We start from the raw sequence: 16506 nt of genomic DNA, 5'->3' as shown, positions 1-16506 counted from the left end.
CTAGAAATCTTTTTGATTTCCCTGGCTTTTCCAAGGTATTGGAACTCCCAGACTTTTCCTACCCTGAGTACGAACTCTTAGCCACAAGAGCAAAGGAAGAGGTGAGTTAGAAGTCAGTGTGATTACACATAGGCCAATAGCTAGTAAGCTAGCTCAGTGTAAGGTGTCGAGAGGGGGGGGGGGGGGGGTTGAATCGGCATACATGTATACCTTGGGTGCCACCATGTGGATGGGAACGTGGACCCGGCTACCGACTCTGTCCCAGGGCCATGACGTGACCCATGTGGAGCTAGGCTCAACTTCCCCCGCTAGCACTCACGGCCCGCTCTCAGCGGCGGGCACGCTATGTTACTGCCCGTGGGGTCTTGAGGCGCCCCAAACACCTCCGTCTCTGTGCTGGGAAACTCGTGGTCGGGAATTAAGTGCACAGTCGGGTGAATATTGAGTTTTATTGGCGCTGACACGTACACTAACAACGCATACAAAAAACAGCACAAAGTCCAACATTTATGCTGACCAGGACACTGCGTGGCCTGGCCCCGAAAGTTCAAGTCCTCCGATTAATCCAAAATGCTCCGGGGAGCTTTAATTAATTAAGTTATACAGTCTGCTGCCGGGGTAGGCCTCGAAGGTTGATTAAAAAAGGTTTAAAAATAGTTACGACGGCGGATGTTAACGGATAGGTTACGAGCAAAAGTTGAAGTCAATGAGGTGCTGATATGCGTCCTACCCCGCACGGCGAACGAAAGAGACTGCCCCAGGCCCTAGGTGTCATGGTCGCAGGAAGTGCTGAACTTACTGTTATTAAATTGACATGACAGATAGTTAAACATAACTATTTAAACCTTTTAAAAATTACAAGCTAGGATTACATATTACAGATATTTAAGTATTACTACATTATATAAAAAAGATGCAGTCTCCATTGCTTCAGTTAGGGTGGGCGCCGAAAGGGTTCACGCAGAGCGACCGAACACACGCACACACGCACTTGTTGGCGGGAGGTTTGAAATAGAGGGTGTCGGTGGGAGGAGAGGCGGTCGCAGTGGCATGAGGCACATTGGGCTTAGAGAGGGCATAGCCCTGGTCGATGTCAAAGGTTAACCACAATATTAAGGGTAGGTTAGGAAAAAACTTAAAGAAAAAAGAACGGATACAACAAACACAATAATACATTTATTACTCATAGCACTATCAGCTGATATTCCCAGTAACAGCTTCACTGGCAGCAGAACAAACAGTCTGTATCTTTTGCTTCTGTGCAAGTGCGACACTTGCAGAATAAAAAAAGTCATGGCGCAAGAAGCCAGTGCTTCAGATCAGAGCACTCTCGGACCTGATGTACTCCCCCACGTCTGCCTGATGGAAGCAAATGATGGCCATGGGGTCAGCGTGCTTGCACTCTGCCGTCGACCGCGCTGCCGTGCCGAAACCCTGCAACATAAGCTCACGTACTGCGGAAACTTTCACTTGGCATCTCAATCATACACTACAGCTGTGATGGCTGACTTTACTCTTTCACAGGACCAGATGTCATCTTGAAACTAACATGACAGCCAGACATGTATTAATTTTTATTGCATTTTTACAAAAAAAAAAATTCTTACATGTTCTGTATGGTGACTAAATAATAAAACATATCTCTTTAAAGAATAGTATTAAAAAAATTATTTATATATAAAAATAATTATTGAAAAAAATAAAAATTATATAAATAATTTTTTTGAGTAGTTAATTCTGTGAGAATAATCTGGTTTCTAAACACAGTCTGCTGACAACTTGATTCTACTGGTATGCAAACGAAGACTGCTAATACACGGCAGTAGGTGTCCATGATATTTCTTTGTTAAAATTTTATATAGGTGGCCTGTGAGAAAAAATGTTGCAGGCTGGATGTGCCACTAAAGAATTCAGAGTAGACTGATTCTTGTCTTCTGCCACGAGGTCATCATTGGCTCACGATTTGCTAACACAAATGTGCAATTTAAGAAGTGCTATTGCTAAAATTATTGAATGTGTAAGTATTAAATTGACTCTAAATCGTAGGCTTTTGTGGGGTAAATCACTAACTGCGACACATTTAAATTCACTAATAATGAAATATAAAAAACTTACTTAGCTAAACTAGAACAAACATGGTGATACAATATTTTGTAAATTCAACAACAAACCAGCTGCATCTACCAATACATGTGATTCAGACAGTTTTTCTTTTAAATAAATCAGCCATTTCATTGTAACCTTTATTTACAGTGCAATCTGCGTACATGGTCTATATCCATAAGTAAGGTCCACAAAAATTCATGACGAGCAAAATATGTGACCAAGGTTACTACTTAAGCACTGGTAATTTAACTCTCTAATTATATTTTTTAAAAATAGTTATGTTGAGTAGAGTTTCAATTTAGATATAATCTTTTAGTATTATTTATTAACCTGATTTTAGGACACAAGAAAAAGTTGTTTTAATTACCCCTTTTTTAATTTTATGTTTTTAGTTTGTATGTAATAAGTTGGTAAACGTAAGGAAGGTTTTAAAAGTTGTTAATTATAAAAAAGTTTTCAAAAGGGTATCAATTAGTGTTATGTAATGGAGGCTTAACTTATAGTAATTTATGTATTTGTTAAGATGTGACGTCAACCGGGACTTTACCCCACGAATCTGTTACGACTAAGCTCCCTCCCCAGCCCTTAGCCTTTCTTTCCTGGCTGTTGCTTCGCCGACGTGCGTGACATGTGTTTAAATAGCGCGCCATGGACCACCACAAGAGGGCGCAGAAATGTCAGCGCGGCGTTCCCGTGAATATAACCAGTAAATTATATTGTAAACCTTTTCTTTTTTGCCCTAAGGGTTTTGTGTGCAGCTGACTTAACGTAAAAGGTCATGCTTAGTTGTTTTAAGTAATTAAGTAAGTAATCTGAACAGAGATGTAACTGATCAGTCCCGAAGTGGTCCCAAGCATAGCTGAAGTGGGAATAGTTTTAAATATTACACTACTGTCTTCTTTAAGCATAAAGGGTGTAAAATGACATGTCTAAATTGTAAAAGTGCTTTGTGTGTTTATATTTTAAAAACCGTTGGCATGAATTCGGGTAAGCATAAGGAATTCCTAGTTTGGCGCGAAGACGCCATGTTACTTCAGAGAGCGTGCGCTACCAGCCCAGTCTTTCTTCATCACCGGCCGAGGGAGGATGCACCAGCACCCCGGGGGTCTCATCTGTTGCCATCGCTGAGTACAGTCGGTCTGTTTAATTAAATCATATAAATTACTTTCATTTTCATCCTCGAGGCCTGCCTTGGTTGGCAGACTGCTTAAATCATTTATGCTTGTGGGCTCTTGAAATTGACTACATGAAACCTTTGTACGACCATAAGGGTGGTTCGCACCACATCTAAGCCAATTCGTGCCTTCGAGCTTTTTTACAGTTAAAACGTGAGGATGTTAGAGTGTGCATAATATGTCTGGTCAAAAAAAAAAGTAAGAAAATTGAGTTACTCTCTAATCACGTGTTGCCCCTGTTATACATCGTAATAACAGAGTTAACAGTAAACCCAAGATCTGTTACCATTTTGTCACACTTCACTCTCTCTTGATGACTTTTGTAACTGGTGGATCTTTTAATTTCAAAAGGCTAAAATAATGATTTTGTCTAGGTATAAGTACCTCTATGTTTATTTAACTTTTAATTACTTTCACATAGAATTATAATACTTGATAAATTGATTGACAAATGTATTAAAATTATTAAATTATATTAACATGAATTTAAAATCACATTATCTAAAGAACGGGCCAGCCCTAATTAGAAAATTACCATTAATCATTGGACATCATTAAAATAGAATCAGAAACAATAAACAGGTTGAGTTTTACAATCCCATTAAAGTCCCGAAAGAAAAATTTCTGGTGTCCAAATCTTTTCAACGTCATGATTTTGTGTTTATACAGAAGACATAGAAAAAAAACTGGGGGACTGGAGGTTTCACGTTCGCTGGCCGAAGTTGAGCTGCTAACGAGGCGTCATGACACCTTAGCCGTCCTGATTGCTGGAGGAAGGACTCGAGGGTGGTGTTTTTAGGTCCGCATCCGGCCCTTGGACCCTGTCATACAGGGAGATGGCTTCTAGCGTCAGCCAGGGTGCGGAGCTCGCTAACACGTTGTTGAGGACGTTTCTATGGTTTAAAAAGATAGAAAATATTATGAAGTATTATTAACGAAGCTTGACTACTGTGAGGTACACAGACTGACTAAATACAAAATGTAGTAGGGACCACATCCCTTGCCTAGCCGATTACATTTTGAACAATAACCGAAGTGAAACCTTGATGTGCGGCCGATGATGCGGTGTGGTCCGTCTGCTCTCTTGGCGCGAAGTAAGCTTGGGGCGGCAGCGACTCGTAATTAAAAGACGAAGATAATTGAAAGAAATGGGAGGGGGGATGGGGGACGGGGGACTTCGGCTTCCGGACCAAAAGGTTCCGAAGATTTCCGAGGGGCTTGTCGAAAAATACTGACTTCAATATCTCGAAGTTGGTGGTACTGGCCGATGTCAGCGCGACCTACTGAGGGGTGTCTGAAACAAGGAGAGAATGACTCTCATGAGGCGACTGCTAAAGCATTGGACTTATGGAGGGGACTAGTGCAGTGCTCTGGTGGCTTGGAAATGAACTACGGGGCACTGTTTGTTGCGTGAGGCGCCAGGGGGCAGGCGTTTAGCGGGCGTTCAAACACTCAGGGGAAATAACTCGTAATTGTACCATGAGAGTGCAGAGGCGATACATTCGAAGACTGGAGTCGTGGCCTCGAGACAGCCTGGGGTTGCTGACCGGGCGTTGAACTGGCCCTTGTTCCTTGGAAAGGCTGGAGAGAGGTGGTGGGGTGGAACTGTGCTGCTGTGGGAAATTAAGCCAGTGACGTGTAGAGGGCTCGAGCAAAATGACCCGTGCTAGTGCCTGAAATTGCTTGTGTAAGGCTGGCTCTCAGAACCTAGCTGCTCTAATAACTTGCAGGACATAGCACTTCTTGTCATGGCTTGGGGGCAAATTACAGGCGACGGATGTGTGCCAAAGTGGGGATGAGACGATAGCACATGCTGGGTCATTAGATGGCGGGCAAAATTAAATTTATGCTGGGAAAGATTAAGGAAACAGGTCTGACAAAGATTAAATGGGAGTGTACAGGAGGCGGAAAAAGTTTAAGATCTTGCAACAAAAAATGACTGGCGACATTATTTTTAAAAAATTCAAATTTAGAATTGTGCCAAAAATACTAATTAGCGGCACACCCCTCAGTAAATCTCAGGCGTGCGGGACACCGAAAGAGCCCTCATCACGGACAATCTGTGCAGGTGTGCCCAATGCTGAGAGTGGGCCAGGTCTGTGTAATTTCTGGATAGATAGGAGGGACGCATCTCATCCTCACATGCACGACGTCACACCCTGGGAGGAGTCTCAGCAGGGTTTGTGTGCACTTCTCATACGGTGGCTTCTTTTAACGACCTAACATCCCGAAAATACCCTCCGAGCTTATGATAGATCAGGCCTGCCGTTTTTATGGATTTTATCCGTTTTCACGGATACTTGAAGCTTAAAACGGACTAACGGATAAACGGCGACATTCACGGATATTTACGACGCTTCGCCGATATTTTCATATTTGAATTTCGTTCGTGTAAATATTTACATTCAACTACCTATTTGAAGTTGCCAAACCATACAAGCATCCAACAGTAAAGCAAACACTTACATTAGGTGTAGCGCAATGGAACTTCCAATCGTTTAACCACAAACTAAAAACATATACTCCCACATATTGTTTCATGAAGTACAATATCTATGGTTTCGGGGAAATGTTTTTTTTTTTTGTTGAGTTAAACGCTAAGAAGTGTCATGGCGTCAGTAAACATTGGTATTTTTTGCCATTACAATGTTTTAGGTGCGGCATTTGTTTACAAACTTCTTACGTGATTTAAGTACGTAGTAGTTTTGGTCTTAGCTGATTGTGATGGAGAAAAAACGAAAGGCTTTGCCGGACAGGTCACTTTATAAACAGCGTAAAGAATGGGAGCAAGAATTGAAATGGTTGAAGCGTGGCAAAACGGAATTTTCCGCCGTTTGTTCAACTTGCAACTCGGAACTGAACGTGACAAAGGGCGGCTTGAAGACGCAAGTTCATGCGAAAAACCAATGAGCTGCTGATTAGAGTTGTTCTTTGACGAGTTTTGTAACCAAGCCAAACAAAATAATTGATGCGGAACTATTATGGGCGAACTTCGTTTGTGAAAACTATTTATCTGTGAAACTCGGTGATAATTTCACGAAACTTGTCCCGCAAATGTTTCCAGATAGTGAAATCGCAAGAAACTTTTATTGTTCTCGCACTAAAACTAGCCAGATAATTATTCAATCTTTGTTTGGGTACATCAGCTGCAGATTATGTTACCTATGCAATGAAAACACAATTTTTCACACTGATGATTGATGAATCAACTGATGTTAAAGTCACTAGGCAGGTTGTAGTGTTAGCAAGGTTCTTTCCATCTAAGATTGTTGAAACTCATCTGTACAAAGTAATGGCTTTGAGTGGTGCTGCAACTGGAGAAAATCTGCTGTGGAAAAGGTTTTCAGCAATCTCAAGATGGTTAAAACTGTTAACAGATTGTCAATGGAATCACCAATGTTAATTGCGCTATTGCATTGCAGAATGAGAACTTCAAGCCCACTGATGAGATTCGGAAAAGAGCACAGAACATGAAAAAGTAGCTAGGTAGTTAAGAGGCCACTCCAGTGTTTCAGGGGCACTACGCAACCCGCGTTAACATCATAAGATTCAATACTATTTTCATTTTGCTTATAACTTATTAACTAATATAGATTTCGAAATGATGCTTGCTTGATATGTTAGACAACGATGCTCTTATCAAAGCCCCTTTCTTCAAAAACGTGCATAAATTATGGTTTTATACTAATCTTTACTAATATGCATAAGTGTATTGTCTAGGTTTGAACCATAATTTATGCACGTTTTTGAAGAAAGGGGCTTTGATAAGAGCATCGTTGTATTACATATCAAGCAAGCATAATTTCGAAATCTATATTAGTTAATAATTTATAAGCAAAATGAAAATAGCATTCAATCTTATGAGGTTAACGCGGGTTGCGTAGTGCCCCTGAAACACTGGAGTGGCCTCTTAATGATGTGAAATACATTTGTTTTTTTTTTTAACTTGTAAATAACTTCAGTTGTATGGCTGTATTTATAGTTTGTAAATAAGAAAAGCACCAAAGCCTATACTGAAGAGAAATTTTTAAATTACTTTTCATTTTATTGAGATACCAACTATTAGTTTTGTAATGTAAGTGGCAAATCTTAAATTTTTTTTACATTTATTTGATTTTTTAAATTACATTTTGGAATGCAATGTATATTTAAAATTACAGTGAAAAATAAATTATGTCAATTACGGTTGTAAATTTTACAAGATTTTTAAATGCTGTAAAGAGAATTTAGGAACCTAAATTTGGTGGCAGGCCTGGCATAAAGTGTCACAGTATGAAATTAATGGGAAAACATGTTTTCCACTGCTTTGTAAACTTGCAAAGGCAATGCTTATTCTTCCACACAGCAATGCAGGGGTGGAAAGGATATTTAGTAAGCTCAACCTTATCAAGACAGCGCACAGGTCATGTCTTGAATCGCCAATGCTACATGCTTTGTTGCATATCTCTTCTAGGAAGAATATGGCAGAATTCCAGCCAACAGAAGAAATGAGGAATAGGGCAAAACATCTGAAAAAGTGATATTTAAATACTGCCAGTGGTGTAGTGTAGGCTACGTTTGTGTGTGTAAATACTTGTATAAAGTGTTAAAAATTGAATTGTTTTGATTGAAGTATAGTTACGTACATTATGATCAAGTAATTTTCATAAAAATTGCATATTTTTTTGTTTTTTTTAAGGTACAGGATTTTACAGGATTTTTTATATTCAAAACAAGGATATTACAGGATATTTCTCATTTTAATCAAGGATATTGTTTTCAAAGTGGTGGCAGCCCTGTGATAGATGCTAACACCTACGTTGGCAAATATGTTGTAGTGGACTGCCGATGTGTGGCATCCATGCGTGCATGTCAGTTGGTCACGACAGAAATGAGGAGTATGTGAGTGAACTCACAGCAGGTGGGCCATGTGCAGAATGAATGGCAACTCTCGGCGCTCGGGTGACGATTCACCATGCATGTGTGTGCTAGGGCGAGGTGAAGACAACTTCAGGCACTGGATCTAATGAAGAATACTGTGGTCTGTGTGTTCGGTCTACTTTTCTAAGAAACTGTCTGCTTTGGAGCAACAAGTGCCCTTTCACCCAGCACTGTTAGCCCCTCGGCAAAGTTTTGAGTGCAACGTCAGGTTTTCGCAAAGTTTTGATGGAATCTACCCGTTAGTCACTGTTTTAAGCCTCAACTGCAAAAGTACAAGTTAAATTTATCTGAGCCTACGACTGACAATATCACCCTTTTGTTAAATGTAGCAGTGTGAAAGAAACTGAACGAGAAGTGGCTCACAAAGTACTTAATATTAAATGGTGCCTTATAATAATGTTATCAAAGTATTGTTGTTAACTTTACTTACTGCATGTGGGGGTTTAGCAGTGCTTCTGAAGTAAACTGTAAGCAAAAGGTGGTATTTAATCATGCATCAACTTTGCAACAGGTGGGATCACGTACACAAATAAGTTAGTTTACTGCCACATTACGTTGAGATTTTTAAAATATTTAAATAGATAATAATATATACTGGTAACTGGCTAGAGTTGTTTATTACTAACCTAACTGAGCCCCTTAATAATTTAGATGGGATACTAGTAAATCCTTTTGTTTTCCTTGGATTACGATGCAGGGAAATTTTGAAAGTAAGTGTGTGAAACTTTTATTTTTGAAACACTGCGGAGTGCTCTGATTGCGGTACCTAACTCACAGGGCAAGTAGACGCCACGAAATATGATGAATTTCTCCTTTGTTATACATTGTGAAAATACTTAAGTTTGTAGAAAAATATTATTTTTATATGTTAAATCAATGCAATTTCCGAAGAAAAAAAAAATCACATATTATATCATAGATTTGTAAAACAGGAAAAAAATTTCAATAACAAATTATTTCAATAATATCTCAAACATATTATATTTTTTACTATAATGCCAATCAATATGAACAGCACAAATATGATACATGGCTCTTTATGCTGTGCATACAATGGATGATAACAGTTGGTGTGTTGCTTTAATTAGTACTCAAGCAAAAATTATAATTTGCAACCAATAGTATTTAGAACTAACTTTTTCATAACATTTTTCTGCATGACTATTATGTATATTTATACATAAAATTTTTACACAGCTTTTGGTCAATTTTACTTACAGTTTACAGGGGCCCGATCCATTAAGTAATTATTCAATGACCTCAAATCGACAAACAACCACAAACAAAACTTTGTGTAGATAAGGGTACGAGAAAAATTTGGTGATGTGCTGAAGGTCATTAACGATTGAATAAGTGCTAAACATTTAATCAAAATCACAGTTATCAGAGCCAATGAGGGGTGATGACACGAGAAATGATCACTGATGGAATGCCTCGCCGGCTCACTGCAATGTCTCTCTCTTGCAAAAAATCAAATATTGACAACACCCAGGGCTTGTAACAGACATTTCACTTTCTGCAATTCTGGGCATTTATAAGAAAAAAGTTTTAGATACCATATGAAATGTCTATTGTACAGATTTTTCTTTGTTAGCAGTATTATTTGCTACTAATTAAAGTTCTTTATGACACTAAGTGTTTTTCCTGACAGTTTTGAAAGAATAGTACTACCAATCAATTAATAAACCTCTAATATTGATTCCTAATTTGTATAAGTCTTTATGGAATAATACATTATGAACAGTGTAAATCATACATGGACACAGATTTTAGGTTATAATTCCATAGCCATTTAACTTTGTTTCTGTTTGGTCCATCCGGACCAAGCACTAGAATGAATGGCTGGGAAGTGGAGCATTGAAAATAGCTATGTTTATTTGCCTTGCAAGACCTTAGCTTAAGAAACATGACTCCAGATAATTTGACCGATGTAACACTTAGTAATAACAGAGTATACAGTAAACCACGCTCTGCTACCATTGGGTGTCCTTGAGGTTAGGCCGGGGTTATGTCCGGTCAGTGAACTGACGCATGGTTTCCTGGAAAGGAAGTAGAGAGGGGGTGGGGTGGAAACTGTGCTGTAGTGGGAAGTTAAGCCCGAGGCATGCCGGGGAGGTAGTTAAGATGATCCGCGGGTGTGCCTGAAATCGCTCGCGTAAGACTGGCTCTCAGAACCTAGCTGCTCTAATAGCTTGCAGGACATAGCAGTTCTTGTTACGGCTCGGAGGAGAATTACAGACGATGGCCGTGCACCATGGCGGGGATAAAATGAACGCACAGTCTGACTTGCACTGGGTCGGCAAAAATCAAGATTTAGTGCTGGGAAAAGATTGGGGAACTAGATTAAATGGGAGTGTACAGGAGGCAGCAAAATTTTAATTTTTTTTTGCAGCAAAAAATGACTGGCAAATAATTTTTCAAAAATTCAAATTTAGAATTGTGCCAAAAATGCTAATTGGTGGCACACCAACTACATGATGACTCAAATCTAATCAATATCGAACCATTAATTGGAGCTCTTATTTCCCAGCATGATTATTGGTATAATGGTTTAATTGTACCAAATTATGTAGTAATATGCCAGCAGTGCATGTTCCAAATTATATTCCTTGAAATAAGGCCCAGAGCACCTGTTGTCAGATACTTTGTTTTTCCAGAAGATAAAGAACTTCTCCAGGAAATATTTTTGAAAGATTTTCCCAATTCCATTTCCTGAAGAAGCTGAAAATTTTTAAATACAATGTCCAAATTATTTGTGCTCCTACTACAAATTCTCATCACACTGTACCTTGCAACTGTACCAGCACCAGGATGAAATAAAAGTGTTACTGTGCAGTAAAAAGGTTACTTTCACTAGAACTGATGAAACACACAGATATGCTGGAAGCAAGGGTGACTTCCGTTGGATTGACAGTAGTAAGGCAAGTTTACAAGGTTCTAATCTTAATTAAAGAATTTTCCTTATGCCGTTATGCCTAATAGTGACTGTACGCTGGCACAATGCTTTAGATACACTAATCATGGTGTCACAAGGTGTAAATTTAATGACCTCGAAATCAATGAGATATGAAACCCATTCATTCACTATCACTAACATTCTTAACCTATTTAGAATCTTGTCTGATTCTACTATCCTTTTTTAGAAGCATTTACTTTTAAAATTAAGCTTGACTCATAATGATTCATCTTATCTATATGTCACCCATCTGTCCGTCAATCACATGACCTCCAGCCAATAAGATGGCCCGGAAAATTCCATCCGTCCATTCATTAAAACCTTAGCTTACCAAGCTTTAACTTTTGATGAATGGACGGATGAAATAACCTCCAAAATGTTAGCAAGATACTTATGGCCGGCAACCTTTACTATCTCAAAAGATTTTTAATTTTATATATTAGTTTTATTTTGTTTTCATTAAATGTTTTTAACTTACATTTGAACATATTTTTAAGTTTGATATCTGATACAAAAACTTTCTAAGACATATACAATAAAACCCTGTTAAGACATTTTTCAAGGAACTGGATAATAGAAACTTATTAAAAGGGAAAACATCTTAAAAAGTAAATAGTACAGATCAGTTGCTACTTAATTAAAAAAAAAAAAAAAACACACTCAACTCAAATTACATACTTAGATTATGAGCTATATGATCAAGTTCTCTTTTAAAATTGGGAAGTTTGTAGGGATTCCATTATCACAAATATTTGTTGTTTTGAAAAAGCCTTGCATCAAACTTTTAAATGTTATGGACTTAAGTAATTATTTAAAATTATGAATTACCTAATAAGTTACCACGAAAACCACACATTATTAATGCTTGTGACAGATACCATGAAAACCACACAGTGGAGACCCTCAGAGGCTCTGATGCTACCTGTACAGTGGTTGCCTCTTTAATTTTGTTATTTAATGGTAGTAGACACCTGTAGGAAGGCCCTTATGTATCCAATCAATCTGCATCATTGCACATTTAATGTAAAAAAAAATAAAAACTGGGACGGAATTGACCTTATCTACGTGGAATTGCGTAGGCTGTTGTTGATCTAAGCTATCTGTACGATGACACACCCGGGCGGCCAAACAGATACAGCCGATAGACCTAACTTCAGCACAGTTAGCATTCTTGGTACCGAAGTTAACCTCTGGGGTTATTTTTTGCAGAATTCATTAATTTTTCTTCAAGAGTATTACAAAATTTATAAATATTTTCAGTAAAATTCTTTGTCGTTAATACATGTATCTAAATATTCTGGTAGGTAAATATTTTATTTATTGATTAACGATTAACTGTGAATAATAAGAGTACCACGATGGGATATAAAAAAAAATCATGTGTGTAATGGCTGCTGACCGCAGCTGTTTTATTCACAGCAGTGAAGTGCTATAAACATCTTGGTCACAGACAACAACAATCAATGCCATGTTAGAAAGATTATAAATAAAATATATTGGAAATTGCTGAGAAAGCACAAACTATAAAAATTTTCACTTTTCAAATAACCTTTTTATTGCAATAACACCATCACTCAAAAAGATTTTCTTTCCTCCAATCATGTATACAATTTTCCGTGATAATGTTTAATCTACCCAAGGCACGAACGAGCTTTCATATCCTAAAGATTTTTTATAGGTTTTATCAGAAGGTGTAGATGATTGCTACCACAAAGATTCTGCAATCATTGCAACATCTTCTCACAGAAAAACAAAATCACAAAGCACATTTCACATGCAAGATGTCCAGTATTCCTTTAAGCAGTAGCAAGTCAACGAACCTTGGGGCTTGAAGGAACCTGTGCACTATGCAGCATTGTCAAGTTTTGAATAAGCCCTGTACCATGATTTCTGAACACACGTTTTATAAAAAAATAGTGCACTATTTACGGGTAACTACAATATAAGTCAGGCCAAAAACAGAAATCATAGCAAGACCAGTAAACTAAAATGTTCATCTTTACGTCCACCATATAAAAATTGTTACTACAGTGCTCAACAAACAACGAAAGTTTGATTAGTTCCACTAATTGATGTAAGAGTTGCGTCAAGTGCCACACAAACAGGTCAATGAATGACTACTGGTTTGTTGGCTATTCGTCAGACGTTATGCCTCGAATGAGGGAAATGGTGTACAAATGAAAAGCCTCACAAAGGATACGAATGCAGGCAGATGATTGGTAGAAAAATATATAACAGCATACGGCAAAGGTTTTGTCTGTCATGTTTGTTATTGTTTTAAAACAATAGTTTAAAAGAATATAGTTTAAGAGTGTAAAGATAAACTTTATTAAATTACTTCATTCTTTAAATGATTAACGTTATTAGCGGGAAGCATTTATAAACACAAACTTTTGGATGGGAAAAATTAACATAGAGATACATGGAAGGGATCAAGGGAATATTTATTTTAATGTTATAAATGGAAAAATGTATTATGCGGGAACGTCTTAAGAGTGAGCGACAGGTCGGAGACGGAAGGAGGAAATGACAAAATCGTGGAGGAGCCACGGAGGTCACGAAAAAGCCTAGCAAACAGTTCCAGAATATCCTCATAGAGGGCACTGTCGTAGCTGGGTAGCTGCTGTCAATCAAGCAGGATTAGCTGCCGCCACTGTGTCTAGCTAGAGCGGTTGGGGTTGGCTTGGGCCGTTATGATGAGCAAAACAGAGAGGGGGGGAGGGGGGGAGCGATCTCGTCCTATGGCGTAGCTGGCATGTGTAAGGCGCAAGGAGTGTGTATGCGCGTCCGCTATTTTTGATCGTCAGTTGCTAGCGCGTGCAGTACATTCTCAAACGCATCAAAAAATCTGTCAACTCAACTCGCCATAAATCAAAAACCATTTAGTCAAACGACATCCAAATTTGTCAGTATAATTGTGAACTGTTTTGCCAACAATAATATCCATTAATCTTCTTAATGTAAATAATTTCATTTAAATATATATAATTAACATAGGAGGCCTTAAAAAACCTAACCGTGACTTGATGTATTTGATTTTTAATTGCAAAGTATTTTAAATAAAGAAAAGAAAATTTTTTCTGCATGCATAATATTGCTTAATTTATAGAAATAAAAATTGTATAAGTTTCAACATCTGTTCCAAAATGCTGCAATTTAAAACCGAAATATTGTTGAACACTTCTACAATGAGATATGGCAATTCCTCTTGTAAGGGTGCCAATACATGTTTTTTAACACCATATGTCTTGCTGACTGCTGCAATATGTGATGTCGATGAATCAAGAAAACCAATCCCTGACAAAGAGAACTCTTCTTTTTCAGCTTCGTCTTCAGCGAATGGTGCGATATGGTAAAAACTGCATCAAAACACAATCATAATAACACGAAATGGTTAATCGGGACATGACTAAGCTTCGAGGCGCGGCTAATAGTATAATATCGACCAACTTAGCAGCTTGGTACGCTGTTGATCATTAGTAACATTGATAATATTTACTCAGTCACTAAACTGTTCATTAGTGCTACATTCGTTTAGTCACGAACTGTTTATTGGTTGCCGCAAAAAAAAAATCTCTTCCCACAAAATGTATTTTCCTCAATATAATAACTGTAATGCAAAGGGGCCGATTTATAATTATGCTGCTTTTCAAAAATGTTCTGTGGTTATATCATTTCTTGAAAACTCATGCCAGTTTTGCGCATCTGGCGAGACAGCTACAGGAATACGGAATTGTATGATCGATGCAAAGCGTGGGCAAACCGAGCATTCAGACTAATACTATGGACAACACAACGACAACAGCACTAACAAACACAGAAGTTTTTAAATGACAGTAGTTGCGACGTTTCGGGAACTGACATCTGTTCCCGCCATCAGGCACAAACAGACTGTTTGTGCCTGATGTCATTGAAAAACTTCTGTGTTCGTTAGTGCTGTCGTCATTGTGTTGTTCACAGAATATTTTATTTTCATCGTTGTGTTTATGTGTTTGCTGCATTGTCTAGTTTTTCTGTCTGCTTACATCCAATCTGTCTCACTGTATGTCCACTGTGTTCGTCTGTGTTTAATACATTTTTTTTTACTAAGTTCCTTTCACGGAATTCTTGTGCTGTCTAGTTTTTTTGAGGTTAAATATTTGGTCTGTGATGTTTTCGTTGTATTGTCCATATTTATTTTTATTTTCCTTGCTGGTTCAGACTGTGTTCGAATACATCTGACTCGGTCTTGTTTTTCTTTGGAAATTATTTTTTCTGTTTTAAATATTTTATTTATATATTTATTTGGTTTTCAAAGGTTTTTACATGACTAACAGTTCAAAACATAAATGGCGTATGTCCAAAATAATTCACTAAATCATGGTTTTTATAGTAAATAGTATTACAACCAGGCACTATAAGACACTCACATTCGCGCTTATTGTATATTGTAATTTTTATGCTATTGTAAAAAAATTTATTTTGTACATTGTATGCTAATTCTGTTAAATATTTTCATTTTGGTGCTTACTGTTCATTTGTTCTGGGGTATGTTTAGTTAGCAGTGTATAGATTAATATAGAGAAAGTGTTTTGTGGTTCGAATCTTCATAGAGACGCGGTTTCTTTAAAGTTAACTAGGATCTATTTTCTTTAAAATTCCATTAACGTATTTTTATTAAATAACCAGATATATAAAAACTTTAAATTGTAATTTTTTGTAATTTAAATTGTTGTAGTGTTATTTTAAGCAGTGTACTTTACCAGTGTTCAGGCCATATGCACTTATTTCAGATGAAAACCAAGATAATTTTTTTTCCAATAAATGACAAAATGTCGTTGAAATTAATAGTGTAGTTAGGATGATTATATAAAACAATAGAGACTTCATTAACATGTGCATTACAACTATGCCATAATAACAACTTCCGTGACATCACGTGTGTGGTATTAATTTTACGAAAATACAGCAGTACGCATTCAGAAATTTTAATAAATTTAACTAAAATACACGTTGTTTACTAAAATAGTTGCAGCAAAGTCTTAGCATCGTTAACGAAGTGCCGATTTAGTTATGAGCCGTTTTCTGGGCACAGGAGTTGTACATTTAATTTTAAGTATGTACCTAAGTACTTATTTATGAAACGGCTATGCAAGTAATGACATACAAACGTATACGTATCACGAAAAGGGAAACGTAAAACACTCTCGTTCTACATTCACACGTAAGTGTACACATATTCGCATCCGCAAGCGTAAGAGAGATGGAGAAATGGGCAATGCCGAACTCTTGTGCATGTGTTCTTCCATGGAGCTAATACCAATGCACTATTTTATCACTACGTATGCCATGTACATGTCCATTTTATTC

At 37.5% G+C, this 16506-nt stretch overlaps 1 protein-coding gene across 3 annotated transcripts in view; it reads right to left on the bottom strand.

Annotated features, from left to right (window-relative positions):
- Positions 1 to 1154: 1154 nt before the first annotated feature.
- The window catches only part of LOC134527805 (60S ribosome subunit biogenesis protein NIP7 homolog), a 57567-nt gene continuing 42215 nt past the window's right edge, over positions 1155 to 16506 (bottom strand). For all 3 annotated transcript variants that reach the window (XM_063360754.1, XM_063360752.1, XM_063360753.1), the window contains one exon: positions 1155 to 1434. In XM_063360754.1, coding sequence (XP_063216824.1) covers positions 1315 to 1434 — 120 coding nt within the window. In that variant the 3' untranslated portion in view covers positions 1155 to 1314. The remainder of the gene's footprint in view (positions 1435 to 16506) is intronic.

The sequence above is a fragment of the Bacillus rossius genome, chromosome 1 (assembly GCF_032445375.1).
Source record: "Bacillus rossius redtenbacheri isolate Brsri chromosome 1, Brsri_v3, whole genome shotgun sequence".
In the NCBI taxonomy this organism is placed as follows: domain Eukaryota; kingdom Metazoa; phylum Arthropoda; class Insecta; order Phasmatodea; family Bacillidae; genus Bacillus; species Bacillus rossius.
Note: the sequence above shows the minus strand (reverse complement) of the source record. Positions and strands in the feature narration are given on the sequence as shown.